The sequence below is a fragment of the Ostrinia furnacalis genome, unplaced genomic scaffold (assembly GCF_004193835.3).
Source record: "Ostrinia furnacalis isolate ACB-3 unplaced genomic scaffold, ASM419383v2 OfSCF0620, whole genome shotgun sequence".
Taxonomy (NCBI): domain Eukaryota; kingdom Metazoa; phylum Arthropoda; class Insecta; order Lepidoptera; family Crambidae; genus Ostrinia; species Ostrinia furnacalis.
This window is the reverse complement of record NW_021130859.1, coordinates 341,212-360,609: the sequence shown is the minus strand read 5'-3', so window position 1 is coordinate 360,609 and position 19,398 is coordinate 341,212. Positions and strand designations below refer to the sequence as shown.

At 43.4% G+C, this 19,398-nt stretch overlaps 2 protein-coding genes across 2 annotated transcripts in view; both read right to left on the bottom strand.

Moving 5' to 3' along the window:
- Positions 1 to 1,402: 1,402 nt before the first annotated feature.
- On the bottom strand, positions 1,403 to 4,301 carry LOC114366333 (U4/U6 small nuclear ribonucleoprotein Prp4-like). The gene is made up of 2 exons (XM_028323190.1): positions 4,173 to 4,301; positions 1,403 to 1,508 (listed from the first exon to the last, which is right to left on the bottom strand). Exons 1-2 carry the CDS (start codon positions 4,291 to 4,293, stop codon positions 1,420 to 1,422), a joined length of 210 nt encoding a protein of 69 aa, XP_028178991.1. The 5' UTR covers positions 4,294 to 4,301; the 3' UTR covers positions 1,403 to 1,419.
- A 487-nt stretch (positions 4,302 to 4,788) lies between these two features.
- The window catches only part of LOC114366310 (aminopeptidase N), a 42,479-nt gene continuing 27,869 nt past the window's right edge, over positions 4,789 to 19,398 (bottom strand). The window contains exons 15-23 of the mRNA XM_028323143.1: positions 19,193 to 19,302; positions 17,045 to 17,212; positions 14,279 to 14,420; positions 12,387 to 12,457; positions 10,797 to 10,926; positions 9,614 to 9,738; positions 8,195 to 8,302; positions 7,207 to 7,299; positions 4,789 to 4,912 (exon numbers count right to left, since the gene is read on the bottom strand). Of these exons, the coding sequence (XP_028178944.1) occupies positions 4,789 to 4,912; positions 7,207 to 7,299; positions 8,195 to 8,302; positions 9,614 to 9,738; positions 10,797 to 10,926; positions 12,387 to 12,457; positions 14,279 to 14,420; positions 17,045 to 17,212; positions 19,193 to 19,302 (1,071 nt within the window). The remainder of the gene's footprint in view (positions 4,913 to 7,206; positions 7,300 to 8,194; positions 8,303 to 9,613; positions 9,739 to 10,796; positions 10,927 to 12,386; positions 12,458 to 14,278; positions 14,421 to 17,044; positions 17,213 to 19,192; positions 19,303 to 19,398) is intronic.

The window sequence follows — 19,398 nt, the reverse complement described above, 5'->3', positions numbered from 1 at the left end:
CTAAGAGCTAGTGAACGCCAGACCACAGAATAATAATAAGTACTACGTACAGAAGTTTTACTTCGCGAAGGTATTTAAAGAAATGTATGCTCAATGTCATTAACAATATGGTGTAATTTAGCCTGCCTCAAGAGTCAAGCACCATTTTGTTGACAAGCGTCAGTGATCGGCATTGCGCCGAAGCTATAGGGCTGACTTCGGTAAAATGATGTGACGTGAGGTGCCAAACTGCGGAAAATGGCGGAGGAAATACATGATTTAGCATGAATTATCATGAATAATATTAACTACTTATTTACCTCTCAGCGTCTTGAGGCAACTTAAAAAAGTACATTCTGTGTTTTTATTATTATTTAGGTAGTTAAATACTGCACAGTATTTAGTACACCATTTTCTTTATTTTCTTCCATCATACACAAGAATACGCGTACGTGAGTCAATGTTCGCTCGTATGTGAGGCCTTGTCGAATAGTATTCTGTAGGTGGGCCATCGTGCGTGTTTTGTTTTGGATGTAAACTCGCGGAGATGAACAGGCCTGGTATTCGCCGCGGCCGCGGCTTCACCCGCATGAAATTTTGTGCCACAGATTGGCATACATTATCGCCCATAATATATGTTAATCTGGGTTACTAATAATAATACACTTATCCGCACCGTAATGTAAACGCCTCGCCTCGCGGTTGACAGCGCGAAAGGCGATGACAGCTGGGGTTGAAAAGTGTGCTATGACCTAAAATGAACTGATGATGATGATGATAATGATGATGATTGTCGGCCGTTTGGTGTAGTGGTTCGAAACGGACTACTATTCCGGAGGTAGCGGGTTCGATTCCCGCACAGTACAAACATTTGTGTGCATGAACATATTTGTTTGTATTGGACTGGGTGTTTTCTATGTATAACTAGCTTTCCGCCCGCGTCTTCGCCCGCGTGGAATTTCGTTTGTTAAATTTTCCTGAATTTTCTTTGCTAAAACCTCACGGAGCCCGAGACCTTTCCAACGAATGCAAAACCGTGGAAATCGGTTCTTGCGTCAGGAGGGAAAACCCGACTTATTACAAGCTTTTTTTTATATACAGGGTGTTAGGTAAATGGGTATATGAGCCGACACTAGCCCATGTTAACATGGTCATATAAATGGTATGGTGAAGTCAGAAAATTGATATCTTTATTTTAATTATTTTAATTTTCATACAAATCGGATTTCATAAAATTTATTTTGTATGAAAATTAGTAGTATAGTAAATACATACTTATGTAAGTATGTATTTACAAAAAAAAAGTATTTAAGTATGTTTATATCCGTTGTCTAGTACCCATAGTACAAGCTTTGCTTAGTTTGGGACTAGAAGCGCAGTGTAAAATGTCCAAGGATATTTATTTGTTTATTTTATTTATGATGATGCATGTGGACTCACTCACCCAGTCACAGCGAGGGAGCCGTCAATTTGGAAGGCGACACTGTACACAGGTTTTGCGTGTCCCTCTTGATGCAGGACTTCAGTTGCTGAAAACAAAAAATTAAGATTTAAAGCGCGCCATAGTTAAAGCAAGCCCTGTGACGTCAAGGCGTGCTTAAATAAAAGTGTAGCACTTTGTGACGGAACTTCAACGCATCATAACTTCGTAATTACTTGTTTGATTAATATACAGGGTGGAATTTTGTAATGCCACCTGGAGGGAAAGTACTCGTAATACTGATAGAACATTTTAGTGAAAGAAAAGATTCCTTTATTTTTGAAAAGAAAGAGAACTGCATTCAAAAATTTTCGAAAATTTTTCGAAAATTCACTACCATACCATACAATTTTCTGTACATAATTAAAATAATTTAACATTTCATGGTTTTCTTTTCATTTGATATATCAAGTTTGTTAGAGAGATTATACAGGGTGTTTCTTGTAAGGTGTCAAGCCGAAGGCAGGTGATAAGTGAGGACTAGACCTATCGATTTCATCCCCATGTATGTTCTACGATTTTTCGTAGTTTAGAAGTTATCGTTAATTTTGTGATTTTTTCAAATTTTATGACCTAGTGGCTTAATTTTTTTTTATCTTTTTTTGGGTTGACTTTTGTCAGATTTCTTTTTTTTGACAGATTCCCTATTAGTTGCAGATATTTGAAAAAAATAATCACCTTCCTATCTTTGATGCAAGATACATAATTATTGCTAGAAACATAAAAAATAGGCTTTTAGCAGAACATTCTAAAATTTTCAACTGAAATGTATGAGAAAAAAAAAGAATTTCCATAGGTCCAAAATAATTTTAAAAACTGCGCAGTTTTGTCTGTGGTCTAGTGGTAAGACTACCTATGTAGGACAGCCAATTCCTCTGTGGTTTAGGATTCCGGGTGAAGCTCGCTGATCATCCATCAGTTTCCAACTTTCCATCAGGTCAGATGAAGGGCAAGAGCTTCCTCGTTGTGGATAAAAAAAATTCTGTTCAGTTATTGTCTCTAAACGTGTTCTACGTAACGTAAACTTAGTGGATTGCAAACATTAGTTAGTCCTAAGAAAGTCAAAAACATGTAACGGAATCTCCGACTTACTACTTTAGTAGAGCGATTACAGAAAATAATGGCCTATTAAGTACATGTTTTTTTGTGTTATTATGAAAGTTCAGAAAACTGCGCAGTTTTTAAAATTATTTTGGACCTATGGAAGTTCTTTTTTTTTTCAAACTTTTAAGTTGAAAATTTTTGAATGTTCTGCTAAAAGCCTATTTTTTATTTTTCTAGCAAACATTTTGTATCTTGCATCAAAGGTAGGAAGGTGATTATTTTTTTCAAACATCTGCAATTACTAGGGAATCTGTCAAAAAAAAAGAAATCTGAGAAAAGTTAACCCAAAAAAAAGATAAAAAAATTTAAAGTATACTAGGTCATAAAATTTTAAAAAATCACAAAATTAACGATAACTTCTAAACTACGAAAAATCGTAGAACATACATAGGGGTGAAATCGATAGGTCTAGTCCTCACCTATCACCTGCCTTCGGCTTGACACCTTACAAGAAACACCCTGTATAATTACGCGCGAGCGATAAGGATGGGTAGCTTGGGGTCATTGGACAAAATTCTACGTACTCACGGACCAGGCTTTATCAACACACAGCCCAAACCACTGGACGGATCGGGCTGAAATTTGGCATGCAGGTAGATGTAGACGTAGGCATCCGCTAAGAAAGGATTTTACGAAACTCCACCCCTAAGGGGGTAAAACGGGATCTACGCGTACGAAGTCGCGGGCGGCCGCTAGTCAGAAATAAAGATTAAGATTAAAAATTAAGATTAAGAACAGAAATTTTTGACATTTAAATGACTTGGCGCCTTAGCGAGTGACTTGGCGCCGTTACTAGAAACAGCGTATGACTTGGCGCCATTACTAGTGACAGTATATGACTTGGCGCCATGACAGGCCGCTAGTCAGAAATAAAGCATTAAACTTTCATTCGTCGGCCGTTTGGTGTAGTGGTTCAGAACGGACTACTATGCCGAGAGGTCCCGGGTTCGATTCCCGGCCGGGTAGAAATTGAAATGATGAATTTTAATTTCTGTGACGGGTCTGGGTGTTACTATGTATAATATGTATGTACATATTTAAAAAAAAAGTATATAAGTAGTATATCCGTTAAGCTAGCCCCCATAACACAAGCATTAAGTTGCGTTTATTACCTAAATAATAAAATTTCCTGCTCTCATTAGCCTAAAAATAGATTGACTCATAATAGTTTAAGTTTCTGTTTATTTGTTTTATCTTTACGCCTTGCGTATACTGTGCAAAGTTGTTCACCTCACCCGAATGTTTTTAATTCTACCGTTAGCAATATTTAACGCCAGCGTTAAACTCAAACGCACGCATTGCAAAATGTACCTTATGCCTAGGACGATTTTATCATTACCTTGCCGTAACACAGTCTTGCACTAGTGCGGAAGGTAAAGGATTGTGTTTCTGTACCTACCTACATTTTTCTAATAAAATTGTATTGCTTTAAAATTGGTTTTAAGTTAAATAAGAGATACAGTTAGTTATTTAACTATTTTTCGGTTTGTACAAATTGTAACATTATGCACAATAAACTTATTTGTATTGTATTGTATTGTATTGCTTACTTTGGGGCTAGCTGGCGCTGTGTGAAATTGTCCAAAGATTATTTATTTATTAAACTCACCGGTCTCCAAATCCCAAAGCCGCCAGGAGTGGTCAAACACTGTGGTGGCCAGGAATCGTCCCGAAGGGTGGAACTCCGCGCGGGACACGCGGGATGGCCCGTGCCCGTCTAGGGACGCCATCGGGGCCTCGCTGCGGGACACAAAAAATACATTCTTCAGCAAGTGAATTGGCGTCGTTACTAGCGACAGCGTATGACTCGGCGCCGTTACTAGTGACAGTGTATATGACTTGGCGCCACTATGTAGCGATTTGGTGCCAATATCTAATATCTTGGCGCTATTAACTAGTGATAACTAGTGACTTGGCGCCACTAGCTAGTCACTTGGCGTCACTAGTTAGTGTCTAGGTACCATCACTAGTGATAGCGAGTGATTTGGCGCCACTATCTTGTGTCTTGGCGCCACTAGCTAGAAACAGCATATGACTCGGCGCCACTGGCGAATGACTTGGCGCCACTGGCAAATGACTTGGCGCCACTGAAAAGCGACAGTAGGTAACTTGGCGCCTCTATCTTGTGACTTGGCGCCATCATTAGTGTCAAAGTATGATTTGGCGCCACTAAATAGCGACTTGGCGCCACTAGCTAGAAACAGCTTATGACTTGGCGCCACTAATCAGTGACTTGGCCGCCAGGAGTGGTCAAACACTGTGGTGGCCAGGAATCGTCCCGAAGGATGGAACTCCGCGCGGGACACGCGGGATGGCCCGTGCCCGTCTAGGGACGCCATCGGGGCCTCGCTGCGGGACAAAGAGAGAAGTAAAGTTAAACACAGTAAACTAAGACTTGGCGCCACTACGACGTGACTTGGCGCCACGGTCGTGTCACTTGGCGCCACTAGCTAGTCACTTGGCGCCACTAGCTAGTGACAACAAGTAACTTGGCGCCACTAGATAGTGACAGAGTCTTAGCGCCACTAGCAGACAGCAAGCGACTTGGCGCCACTAGCTAGTGACTTGGCGCCACTACCTAATGTTCTAAAGGGTGGAACTCCGCGCGGGACACGCGGGATGGCCCGTGCCCGTCTAGGGACGCCATCGGGGCCTCGCTGCGGGACAAAGAGAGAAGTAAAGTTAAACACAGTAAACTAAGACTTGGCGCCACTACGACGTGACTTGGCGCCACGGTCGTGTCACTTGGCGCCACTAGCTAGTCACTTGGCGCCATTACTAGTGACAGAGAGTGACTTGGTGCCGCTAGCTAGTATCTAGGTACCATTACTAGTGACAGCGATTCCATAATCAAGTGAATTGGCGCCACTAACTAGTGACTTGGCGCCTCTAGCTAGTGGAATGGCGCCTCTAGCTAGTGACTTGGCGCCTCTAGCTAGTGACTTGGCGCCTCTAGCTAGTGACTTGGCGCCTCTAGCTAGTGACATGGCGCCTCTAGCTAGTGACATGGCGCCTCTAGCTAGTGACTTGGCGCCATCTCCATCGCTTCAGGCGTGTCCGAAGTCCCATCTTTTGTACATCAGACTAACTATCTTGGTGTTAAGTTAGTAACTTGGCGCCCCCTAGAGAGTGACTTAGCGCCACTAGTTTGTGACTTGGCGCCACTAGATAGTGACAACAAGTAACTTGGCGCCACTAGATAGTGACAGAGTCTTAGCGCCACTAGCAGACAGCAAGTGACTTGGCGCCACTAGCTAGTGACTTGGCGCCACTACCTAATGTTCTAAAGGGTGGAACTCCGCGCGGGACACGCGTCTAGGGACGCCATCGGAGCCTCGCTGTGGGACACAAAATGAGTTAGGGCTAAGTAAAGACACGCTAAACTAAGCCTTGGCGCCACTACGACGTGACTTGGTTCCAATAGCTAATGGCAGCGGTAGCTATGCGCCACTAAATAACGATTTGGCGCCACTAACTGGTGACTAGGTGACATTACTAAGGACAGCGGTGACTTGGCGCCACTAGCTAGTGACAGCGAGTGTCTTATCCCAGAGCGATGGCCCGTGCCCGTCTAGGGACGCCATCGGGGCCTCGCTGCGGGACAAAGAGAGAAGTAAAGTTAAACACGGTAAACTAAGACTTGGCGCCGACTTGGCGCCACGGTCGTGTCACTTGGCGCCACTAGCTAGTCACTTGGCGCCACTAGCTAGTCACTTGGCGCCACTAAAGTGACTCGGCCCTATAAATAGCGTTTTGGCGCCACTAACTAGTGACTTGGCGCCGTTATGAGTGACAAAGTATGACTAGGCGCCACTAATCAGTGACTTGGCGCCGGTGGCCAATGACTTGGCGCCGTTACTAGTGACAGCATAAAACTTGGCGCCACAGGCGAGTGACTTGACGCCTCTAGCTAATGACTTGGCGCCACTTAATAGCGACTTGGCGCCACTACCTAATGACAGTGTCCTATCCCAGCCGCCAGGAGTAGTCAAAAACTGTGGTGGCCGGAAATCGTCCCGAAGGGTGAAATTCCGCGCGGGACACGCGGGATGGGCCGTGCCCGTCTAGGGACGCCATCGGGGCCTCGCTGCGGGACACACAAAATAAGTTAGGGCTCTTCTCGGTACAATTAAAACACTTGCCAGTGACTTGGCGCCAGTAAATAGTGAATTAGCGCCATTATGACATAGCTAGTGACACACAAAATACATTCTTCATAAGTCAATTGGCGCCATTAGCGGGTGACTTCGCGCCACTATCGAATGACACCAAGCAACTTGGCGCCGCTAGAAAGTGACAGCGGGTGACTTGGCGTCACTGGATAGTCACTTTGCATCATTGGCTAGTCTTCAATGCGCCACTAGCTAGTCACTTGGCGCCACTTAAGTGACTCGGCGTCACTAGTTAGTGTCTAGGTACCATTACTAGTGACAGCGGGTAATTTGGCGCCTCTAGCTTGCGACTTGGCGCTATTACTAGTGATAGCGAGTGATTTGGCCTCTATCTTGTGACTTAACGCCACTGGCTAGTGACTTGGCGCCACTAGCCAGTAATTTGGCGCCATTGGCCAGTGTATGACAGTGTATGACTTGGCGCCACTTAATAGCGACTTGGCGCCACTACCTAATGAGGAGTGGTCAAACACTGTGGTGGCCAGGAATCGTCCCGAAGGGTGGAACTCCGCGCGGGACACGCGGGATGGCCCGTGCCCTTCTAGGGACGCCATCGGGGCCTCGCTGCGGGACACACAATGGGTTAGGGTTAAGTTACACACACACGTCACACACAACACACTTAACTAAGACTTGGCGCCACTAAAGTGACTCGGCCCTATAAAAAGCGATTTGACGCCACTAACTAGTGACTTGGCGCCATTACTAGTGATAGCATAAAACTTGGCACAACTGGCGAGTGACGGCGCCATTAAATAAAAACTTAGCGCCACTAGCTTGTGTCTAGGTGCCATTACTGGTGACAGCTTATGACTTGGCGCCACTAGCTTGTGACTTGGCGCCATTACTAGTGACAGAGCGACTTGGCGTTACTAAACAGTGACTTGGCGCCACTATTGTTTGGAATTGGCGCCACTAGCGCGTCAATTGGCGCCCCTAGCTTGAAATAGTATGACTTGGGGCGCCACTAGATAGTGACAGCGAATGACTTGGCGCCACTAATCAGTGACTTGGCCGCCAGGAGTGGTCAAACACTGTGGTGGCCAGAAATCGTCCCGAAGTTAGAAAAATAGACACACAACGAGTTAGGGCTAAGTAAAGTTAAACACGCTAAACTAAGACTTAGCGCCACTATGACGTGAGTTGTCACCACTAGCTAGCGGCAGCGGTTACTTGGCGCCGCTGGCCAATGACTTGGCGCCGTTACTAGTGACAGCATAAAACTTGGCGCCACTGGCGAGTGACTTGACGCCTCTAGCTAAAGACTTGGCGCCACTACCTAATGACAGAGTGTCCTATGCTATGCTGCCAGGAGTGGTCAAACACTGTAGTGTTACATTACTGGTGACAGCTTTGACTTGGCGCCTCTAGCTTGCGACTTAGCGCCACTGGCGACTGACATGGCGCCATCATTAGTGACAAAGTATGACTTGGCGCCACTAATCAGTCATTTGGCCGCCAGGAGTGGTCAAACACTGTGGTGGCCAGGAATCGTCCCGACGGGTGAAACTCCGCGCGGGACACGCGGGATGGCCCGTGCCCGTCTAGGGACGCCATCGGGGCCTCGCTGCGGGACACAAAGAGAGAAGTAAAGTTAAACACGGTAAACTAAGACTTGGCGCCGACTTGGCGCCACAGTCGTGTCACTTGGCGCCACAAGCTAGTCACTTGGCGCCACTAAAGTGACTCGGCCCTATAAATAGCGATTTGGCGCCACTAACTAGTGACTTGGCGCCGTTATGAGTGACAAAGTATGACTAAGCGCCACTAATCAGTGACTTGGCGCCGGTGGCCTATGACTTGGCACCGTTACTAGTGACAGCATAAAACTTGGCGCCACTAGCTTGTGACATGGCGCCTCTAGCTAGTGACATGGCGCCACTAGCTAATGACAGCGAGTGTCCTATCATATGCCGCCAGGAGTGGTCAAGCACTGTGGTGGCCAGGAATCGTCCCGAAGGGTGAAACTCCGCGCGGGACACGCGGGATGGCCCGTGCCCGTCTAGGGACGCCATCGGAGCTTCGCTGTGGGACACAAAAAATACATTCTTCATAAGTGAATTGGCGCCATTAGATAGCGAGTTGGCGCCACTGGCGAGTCACTTGGCGCCAATGTACCTACCTGCTGAAGTTCCATACATACACGGTCCCGTCATAGGCACAGGACACTATTATAGTGACTTGGCACCACTAGATAGCGAGTTGGCGCCACTGGCGAGTCACTTGGCGCCACTCTACCCCACTCTACCTAACTAGTGACAACAAGTGACTAGGCGCCACTAGATAGTGACAGAGTAACTTGGCGCCACTAGATAGTAACTTGGCGCCACTATATAGTGAGTTGGCGCCACTAGATAGTGAGTTGGCTCCACACTACCTACCTGCTGAAGTTCCATAGATACACGGTGCCGTCATAGGCGCAGGACACTATTATAGTGACTTGGCGCCACTAGCGAGTCACTTGGCGCCCCTAGCTAGTGAGTGAATTTTAATCTTGTAAGTGTAATAGCTAGTGAGTGAATTGTGGCGCCATTGACAGTTTGACTTGGCGCCACTATATAGTCACTTGGCGCCACTACCTACCTGCTGAAGTTCCACAGATACACGGTGCCGTCATAGGCGCAGGACACTATTATAGTGACTTGGCGCCACTAGCGAGTCACTTGGCACCACTATATAGTGACTTGGTGCCACTGGCGAGGCACTTGGCGCCACTCTACCCCACTCTACCAAACTATTGACAACAAGTGACTAGGCGCCACTAGATAGTGACATCAAGCATCATGGCGCCACTACCAAGTAACACCAACCGACTTGGCGCCACTATTGTAGTGACTTGGCGCCACTGGCGAGTCACTTGGCGCCATTAGCTACGTACCTACTGAAGTTCCATAGATACACGGTGCCGTCATAGGCGCAGGAGGCCATGGTGCACGCGGCAGACTTTTCGTCGGTTTCCATCGCTTCAGGCGTGTCTGATGTGCCTTCTTTGGTGTTCTTAATCTGTATGGAAAAATAAGAAAATAATATACAGGGTGGTTTTGTAAAACTACGCCCATCTCATGGGTAGTACACATTAAAGTAATGAGGGCTATCGTTTTTATACTTAACAGTTGGCACCCCTGGCGATTGACAGGACCTTACTCTACAGTGGCGCCATCTTGATGAGTGCAAATGCGATAGTCCTCCTACCACTTTAGCGCTCACCAGTTGGTGCCACTGTCTTCGCTACTAGCAAGTGACAGGACCTTACTCTACTCAGTGGCGCTAACTGGTGAGCGCTAAAACGATAGCCCTCATTACAAGAAAATATACAGGGAATTTTGTAATGCCACCTAGAGAGAAAGTACTCTTAATACTGTAGATAGAAAAATTTACTGAAAGAAAACATTCCTTTATTTTTGAAAAGAAAGAACTGCATTTAAAGATTTTCGAAAAATTATCGAAAATTCACTACCATACCATACAATTTTCTGTACATAATTAAAATAATTTAAGATTTCATGGTTTTCTTTTCATTTGATTTATCAAGTTTGTTAGAGAGATTTCATCCTTATACTTAACCCTAACGATTGATGTAAAAAAATACAGGGTGAAATTTTTAACAGATTTTAGTTGGTTCGATTCCCGGGTGTGGTAAGCAAAATTTTCAAGAAATGGTGAAGGTATGATTGAGAATTTTCAGAAATCTTTGACTGCAGTTCTATTTCTTTTCAAAAATAAAGCAATGTTTTTTTTGAGAAATTGTTTCTAGCTACAATAATAAGAGTACTTTCCCTCCAGGTGGCATTACAAAATTCCACCCTGTATAAGTCCCCGCGCGTTTTTGATTTTTCACAATTAATACTAAAGCCCGGTCTGTGAGCACGTAGAATTTTGTCCAATGACCCCTAGCTACGCATCCTTATCGCTCGCGACTGTGCGACGGGCGCCGGCAGTGAGTGTGCGAGCGCGACAGCAATATAATTACGCGCGAGCGATAAGGATGGGTAGCTTGGGGTCATTGGACGAAATTCTATCTGCTCGGCGACCGGACTCTATCTAATTTAATTCGACAATACCTTATCTCTAAAGTGGTTAGGCAGCGCGGCCTGTGGATGGAACACAGCACTGCTGACGTTGCAAGAGTGACCTTTGAGGACTTGCAGCGGCGTGCAGTCCGGTACTGACCAGACCTTGCTGAGTCCTGACCTGAGAGGTAGATAAATAAAAACTAATAATCCCAACTAATATTATAAATGCGAAAGTAACTCTGTCTGTCTGTCTGTCTGTTGCGCTTTCCCGCTTAAACCTCGCAACCGATTTTAATGAAATTTGGCATAGAGATAGTTTGAGTCCCGGGAAAGAACATAGGATAGTTTTTATCCCGGTTTTTGAAACAGGGACGCGCGCGATAAAGTTTTTCTGTGACAGACAAAATTCCACGCGGGCGAAGCCGCGGTCGGAAAGCTAGTAGATAATAAAATTAAACAAAAAAGTAAAAAAAAAATGCAATCTTGCTAAATAAAATCATTACTTTTTGATGTGGTCAAATATTCACCCTGTATAGTGTCAACCAACAAAAAGGTTGATTCTACTGCTCAAATGCAACTGTCCCCAAGAGGTCTTTTTTATACAGGGTGTTAGGTAAATGGGTATATGAGCCGACACTAGCCCATGTTAACATGGTCATATAAATGGTATGGTGAAGTCAGAAAATTGATATCTTCATTTTAATTTTCATACAAATCGGATTTTATAAAATTTCTTTCGNGTTAACATGGTCATATAAATGGTATGGTGAAGTCAGAAAATTGATATCTTCATTTTAATTTTCATACAAATCGGATTTTATAAAATTTCTTTCGTATGAAAATTTTAAAAATTAAAATGATGATATCAAATTCCTGACTTCACCATACCATTTATATGACCATGTTAACATGGGCTAGTGTCGGCTCATATACCCATTTACCTAACACCCTGTATAGGGTGGAATTTTGCAATGCCACCTGTAGGGAAAGTGCTCTTAAACGCATGTTTTACTCAAAGAAAACATTCCTTAATTCTTTTTAAGAAATGGTGAAGGTATGATTGAGAATTTTCAGAAATCTTTGAACGCAGTTCTCTTTCTTTTCAAAAATAAAGGAATGTTTTCTTCAAGCAAAATTTTCTATCTACAGTATTAATCATAATAATAATCATAATATCTTTATTGCTTCATGTGGTACAAACAAGGTATCCCAACTATCCCAACTAATCCCAACTAATATTATAAATGCGAAAGTAACTCTGTCTGTCTGTCTGTCTGTCTGTTACGCTTTCCCGCTTAAACCTCGCAACCGATTTTGATGAAATTTGGCATAGAGATAGTTTGAGTCCCGGGAAAGAACATAGGATAGTTTTTATCCCGGTTTTTGAAACAGGGACGCGCGCGATAAAGTTTTTCTGTGACAGACAAAATTCCACGCGGGCGAAGCCGCGGGCGGAAAGCTAGTAATAATCATAATATCTTTATTGCTTCATGTGGTACAAACAAGATATTAAAAATAAAACAGTCCCAGAACATGAGCGCTGTGAGGGCATTGCAACATTATACATAATATTAATTTAAGCAGTAGAATTAATCCTTTATGTTTGTCCCACCAATGGGTCATCCTGTATTTACTTACCAACTTGAAGTTATGAGCATTTGACTGTCGCTGCTGAATCTGCAAAAGCTGATTGGCCGAGTGTCGCCAATCTGAAATGAATATACAATGTTTTCTAATACGTCACTCTATTTATTAAAAAAAAGTTTTATTGGTATTTATTCAAATTCAAAGACGTTTATTGCATGCACATTTATTTCAGTTTTTTATGGATAGATTTACTTTATTTTTGTAGTGCATAATGCAAGAACTAACTAAACTAAACTAAGAATAAATAGTAATTTCAAAATGTAAACACAAAAAGAAATTCAATTTAAGTTGTTCAGCTATACAGTGTAAGTCACGTTAAAGTGTACATATGAAAATAGATGGAACTAGACCTGTTTTTATCGACAAAAAAGAGGTAAAAATTTTTTTGAGATTGATTTTTTATAGATTTTTTTTCTTCCAATTACTTATTGTAAACAAAACGTAATAACTTTTAAACTAAGCGGTATATCCTGATAAAATAAAAACAGTAATAATGCTAAATAATAGGCGATACTAAAAAAATACATAAAATGCACAAAAAAGGCCAACAACAAATAATAAAAAATGACACTTTTTGAAACAAATTGGCCCAATAACCGGTGAATTTTATTACTTTGTATTATTATCTGTCGTATTACCTTCGTAAAACCAAAAATCGCATGTATCTATCCCTACCACAACGTTTGCAATGATCGTTTGAACTAAGCCTCTCCGGGCGCGCCATTCAACGCTTCGTTAACAACGAAACTGAAAATGGCTCTAGATTTTAAAGTTAGATTTCAAATAAAAACAAAAGATTTGGAATTAAATTAAACATTTTAGTTAAAATTAAAATTGTCTCTACCTGTAGCGGAGAATAATGTTGTGGCAGGCCTTTGTTCAAACGATCATAGCAAATGTTGTCGATTTTTTCCACATTTTTTAACATAGTAACTAAATAAGACGCAATATAAAAATTTCATCCGTTAAAAGCCCTCAAGTTATTTCTGAACTTTAGTTTAGTAAAGGATTTAGAATCTCAAATCGCTTATTTTAAAAATAAAACCATAAATAGAAAACGAATAGAGGTAACTTTGGGAATTTATTCTATCGAGTCAACTTCATCAAATCGTGTTTCCATCCGTTAATAGCCCTAGAAAATATCCTCAACTATGCCCAATAAAAAACTTGGCCTTTAATTTTACTGTTTAGTACCTCAAAAATGAAAAATGAAAACCTCATTTTCGCCATTTTCTCTGCTACCCGGCCTTAAGCGTCCGGCTCAAAACGTCCATTGGTCTAATCAAAGCGTCTAATTTGAAACAGCCCTAAGGAAGAAATATAGGATCATCAGGTCTCTTCATCCCGTCTGGCCAATGTGGAGTTTAGGTAGACCAAAAATACTTTATTTGAGTCTGATAAATTGGAGAGGGTCATGTTTGTGCAGACTAATGATGAGGACGTCCAAGTTATTCCCTATACCTATTCCTGAGCATCGTGCAAATTGCCTAAAGTCCGGTCGCCGAGCAGATAGAATTTTGTCCAATGACCCCAAGATACCCATCCTTATCGCTTGCGCGTAATTATATTGCTGTCGCGACTGTGCGACGGGCGGCCGCAGTGAGTGTGCGAGCGCGACAGCAAATTACGCGCCGCCGATAAAGATAGGCTTTTGGGGTCATTGTACGAATATACATCTGCTCGGCGACCGGATTTTGACGAAATGTAATTTCTTGTCTCGAATGTAGCCACGATAGCCGATAGTTTATATCCCGGTTTTTGAAACAGGGACGCGCGCGATAAAGTTTTTCTGTGACAGACAAAATTCCACGTGGGCGAAGCCGCGGGCGGAAAGCTAGTTGCTAATAATCTTTAAATAAAATGTGTTTGAGGGATACTCACGCCTTGTAGATGTCCTGTATGCGCGTGTAGATGAACTCCTTGGCGAGGTAGTAGCCGACGGACGAGCGCGTGATCGACGTGATGACCAGCGCCGCGTCCTGACGGCGCACCTCCGAGCCTTCGGTTATCGCCCACTCCAGGTACCTGCGGGTTTCAAGGAGTACCTATAGTAATTTGGAGGAGTACCTATAGTAGTTTCAAGGAGTACCTATAGTAATTTGGAGGAGTACCTATAGTAGTTTCAAGGAGTACCTATAGTAATTTGGAGGAGTACCTATAGTAGTTTCAAGGAGTACCTATAGTAGTTTCAAGGAGTACCTATAGTAATTTGGAGGAGTACCTATAGTAGTTTCAAGGAGTACCTATAGTAATTTGGAGGAGTACCTATAGTAGTTTCAAGGAGTACCTATAGTAATTTGGAGGAGTACCTATAGTAGTTTCAAGGAGTACCTATAGTAGTTTCAAGGAGTACCTATAGTAATTTGCCAGCCGACCTCTATAGAGGTGGCAGAGATGTGTCATACCTGCTGTTAGCACATAAACTCTCTCCAGTGGCTCCAAGTAGCTGTGATGCGCACAGCGGCCACACCCCGGCAAACCATGTCGGCTCACGGGCTAAACCTGGATGAGGGGCTTGCCATCTCGGTGGACAAGTTTTATGCGGATCCCTCCCGCAAAGCGCATAAAGTCTGATTTGACGAGGAATGCAACCCACCCACCGCAGATATGCAAATGGGCTTGGAGGACTCGACGATTCAGCAAGGCAAGGTGGATGGCCTGGGGCGATGGTAGAGGGCGCATAGTTACCATCGGCCAGACACATCATCTGACCTCTCTTCCAGTCGTAGCGGTTTTCCGTTCCACTGATTCGAGGAGGGGGAAGACGAGTGCGTGCGCCTGCGTCTGTGCGAACGTTTGCGCACCTTAAATATCCTGCGCACTTGACCGCTTCCGTCTATCATCATCATAGTCATTTATAGAAGAAGTCCACTTTAATCACTCAGGTGATCTTATCCATAGGTGATCAAAGGACACCAAAGTGTCACCAAGAGTCCACTTTGATCACCTGGTTGATCAAATCCAGGTGGTCACAGGGGAATAGACCGTCAGCAGGGATCAAACGAGCTTTCCTCGGATTTCGTATTGGCAGTTCGACGTCGTCACCGTTGGGCTTTAATGGTAACCACCAGTTGGCGCTACTGTCTTAGCCACAAGCAAGTGACAGGAGTACTTTTCAGAGGCGCCAACTCGTGAGTAACTCAGGAAATCGTTGAATTTATGTTTGATATTTGGAAAGCCATTTAGCTTTTTGGTGAGGTAACTATTAGAAACTTAGTTTCGACCCCTTGTTTCCACCACTGCCACCGCTTAACGTCAGAATCTAGAGACTTCTTAGTAAGAATAACAAAATAAGACATAAGGGTAGGTATCACAGATCACAGAAACTAAAGGGAGATGTGACAAGGGGACGGGGCCGGTGACGCAGCAATACGTCCAAAAACAGAACACGCTTTTACATTCACGCTACATTTACGCTTTTTCAACTTGTTGAGGAGGGCCATATCAGTCTAGTGGTGCCAACTGTTAAGCCATGTATTCATTAGGCAACAATTGTTGATAAACACTGTTTATAAATTGTTCATAAACAATTTTTCATAATGTTTCATCATCTGAATGTTAGACTGTTTATAAACTGTTTACAGAAACAGTTTTTATAAACTGTTTATACAGTCCATAAACGTAGGTGATGAAACATTGTTTATGATACATGTTGCCGTGCTCCCCGCTATGAGTGGAGAGCAAGTGTGGACGGCCAAATTTCAGAAACCTGTGTTTATGGTAAACTTGTTTCACACTAGTCATAAACTGTTTATAAACAAATGTTGCCTAATAAATACATGGCTTTAGTATAAGAATGGCAGCCCTCATTCGACCTTAGGTCGCGCAACGAAAGTTATAAGACAGTTGGACAACACTGAAGTGTCCTCTATGACATTTACAGGAGGGTGTTACCAATACTGGGTTATTAGTTCCAATTTTTGTCACTTGATGTTTCAAAATTTTTACACTATACATATTATTATGTGCATGTTGATTATACACATTTGGGATATTTTTGACCAGAGATTTTGTTTTTACAATGCAAATGGGTGAAGAATACACGTGCGTGCGTCAATACTTGCTTATGATTGTCCTGTCAATTAGGTATCTCAGGAAGTGAAGTCTCGCGTGTTTTGTTTTCGTTGTAAACTCGCATGAATAGGCCTGGTTATACTTGATGTAATTAATTTCATTTCATATTTTTTATTTAACATTCAAAGCAAAAAAGGTTTATTACATCTGAATGAGGGTTTTCGCGAACGAAAGATCCGCTAGATGGCGGGACGTGGATGTGGGGCCTGACTGCTGCGTGATTGGTAGATATTGACATATCTGTCAATGTCATGTCAAAAATAACCAATCATGCAGCATTTGGACCTCGCGTTTACGTATAGTTCCAAAATACTGAACTGTCCTGTGCATGACATTGAGAGTGTGGCGCCACCGTCAATACCGGATCGCTGGTTCCGATTTTTGCCATGTTGGAAACCACATAGTTGAACGATGGTAGCGCCCCCCTGTCATTGAGTTTGGTGGGACAGTTCAGCGTGGGTCATCTATATTGCCATCTGGCGGATTTTTCATTCGCGAAAACCTTCATTGTCCAAAAATGACAGCTGTCAGAATTCTGTCGAATTAAAAATTGGACTTTAAAAGTGTCCACTCACTGCGCCAGTATCCATATCTCCCTGGTGCAGGCCAGGCCTCGCAGCAGTACGTCTCTGGCAGCGGCCACGTTGGAGCGCTGCACCCGCGCGAGGGCGAAGCGCCACTCGCGCACGCCGCCGCGAGCCATCGCCTCGCAGTACACTGTGCGTCGGAGGTCCAGTGGGATACTGTCAATCAAATGAAATTTAATACGTATTTTATTGGCTCAAAAGATAGTGATTTTACAATAAAATATACGAGTGTTACACCTTGCCACGCTATAGTTTAATAATTGCAATATTTATTGAGGATTGAATAAATAAATAATAAATAAATATCTTTGGACAATCTCACACAGCGCCATCTAGCCCCAAAGTAAGCAATTAATATGCTTGTGTTATGGGTGCTAGCTTAACGGATATACTACTTATATACTTTTTTTTAATACATACATATTATACACTAGCTTTCCGCCCGCGGCTTCGCCCGCGTGGAATTTTGTCTGTCACAGAAAAACTTTATCGCGCGCGTCCCTGTTTCAAAAACCGGGATAAAAACTATCCTATGTTCTTTCCCGGGACTCAAACTATCTCTATGCCAAATTTCATCAAAATCGGTTGCGAGGTTTAAGCGGGAAAGCGTAACAGACAGACAGACAGAGTTACTTTCGCATTTATAATATTAGTTGGGATAGTCACACCCAGACCCGTCACAGAAATTAAAATTCATCATTTCAATTTCTGCCCGGCCGGGATTCGAACCCGGGACCTCTCGGCATAGTAGTCCGTTCTGAACCACTACACCAAACGGCCGACTAGTATAGTATTTACAAAAAAAGCGAGAGTGGGAAAAAAGGGGAGAGGGATTTATTAATTGAATTATAAGGAGCTCGGCCGGACACTATTCACAAAAAAGATCTTGCTAGAAAGAGGGGTTACTATGGAAAGAAAGAAGGGTATATTACGACTAAAGCCCGGTCGCCGAACACGTAGAATTTTGTCCAATGACCTCAAGCTACCCATCCTTATCACTCGCGCGTAATTATGTTGCTGTCGCGCTCGCACACTCACTGCGGGCGCGCGTCGCACAGTAGCTTGGGGTCATTGGACAAAATTCTACGTGCTCACAGACCGGGCTTTACTATAAATCTAGCGCTGAATTGAGAGTGCCTGAGATACGGGAACAGCGTAGGAGGGTGTTTTTGAGACGTCAAACGTCAGATATGCTTTAGATTTGTATGCTCTTGTCACGTGTCACGACATAAAATATGCCAATGTAGCCATATACATCGATTCATCCACGAAGACGCGCCCCACCAATTTTTAGTCGAGGAAAGCGCGGGGTGCGGGGATTTCGATCCGAGCAATCCGAGCGGCATTATTTATTTATTTATTTAAACTTTTATGCCAAAATAAATTTGTAAATAAGGCGAACTTAATGCACTAAAGCATTCTCGACCAGTTTACCTTTGGGTTGAGCAGAAAACAAATTTGTTTGGCGGTACTTCTAGTGCAGGAAAGAAAAACAAAAACAAATAATAATATGCTACATCCCAACTAATATTATAAATGCGAAAGTAACTCTGTCTGTCTGTCTGTTACGCTTTCCCGCTTAAACCTCGCAACCGATTTTGATGAAATTTGGCATAGAGATAGTTTCGAGTCCCGGGAAAGAACATAGGATAGTTTTTATCCCGGTTTTTGAAACAGGGACGCGCGCGATAAAGTTTTTCTGTGACAGACAAAATTCCACGCGGGCGAAGCCGCGGGCGGAAAGCTAGTAATAAATAAATACTATTATTGTAGTGTGCGTGTGCACTCATGGATAATTAGACAAAAAATAACGAAAATATTAGCGGAAGAATGGAGGGGCGCGTCTACATGGATGACACGATCTATACCTACTTTGATTTATGTTTTGAAAGGATCAAAATAATGAGGGCTATCGTTTTTATACTTAACAGTTGGCACCCCTGGCGATTGACAGGACCTTACTCTACAGAGGCGCCATCTTGATGAGTGCAAATGCGATAGTCCTCCTACCACTTTAGCGCTCACCAGTTGGTGCCACTGTCTTCGCTACTAGCAAGTGACAGGACCTTACTCTACAGTGTGCAGTGGCGCTAACTGATGAGCGCTAAAACGATAGCCCTCATTGCGTGCACTCACGGGTTGTCCTCATCGGGTCGCGGCGAGTTCATCCAGTCCTGGAATAATTCCAGCGCGTTCTCCTGGCAGCCCGGCACGTTCATGCGGCACGCCCACGAGCTCAGCGTCGTCTGGACACCAATACAAGCGTTTTAAACCTCTATCACAACAAAAACCAGCCATGGTCTATACAGGGTGTTGATTTCAATCCTAGCCATGTTATTTAG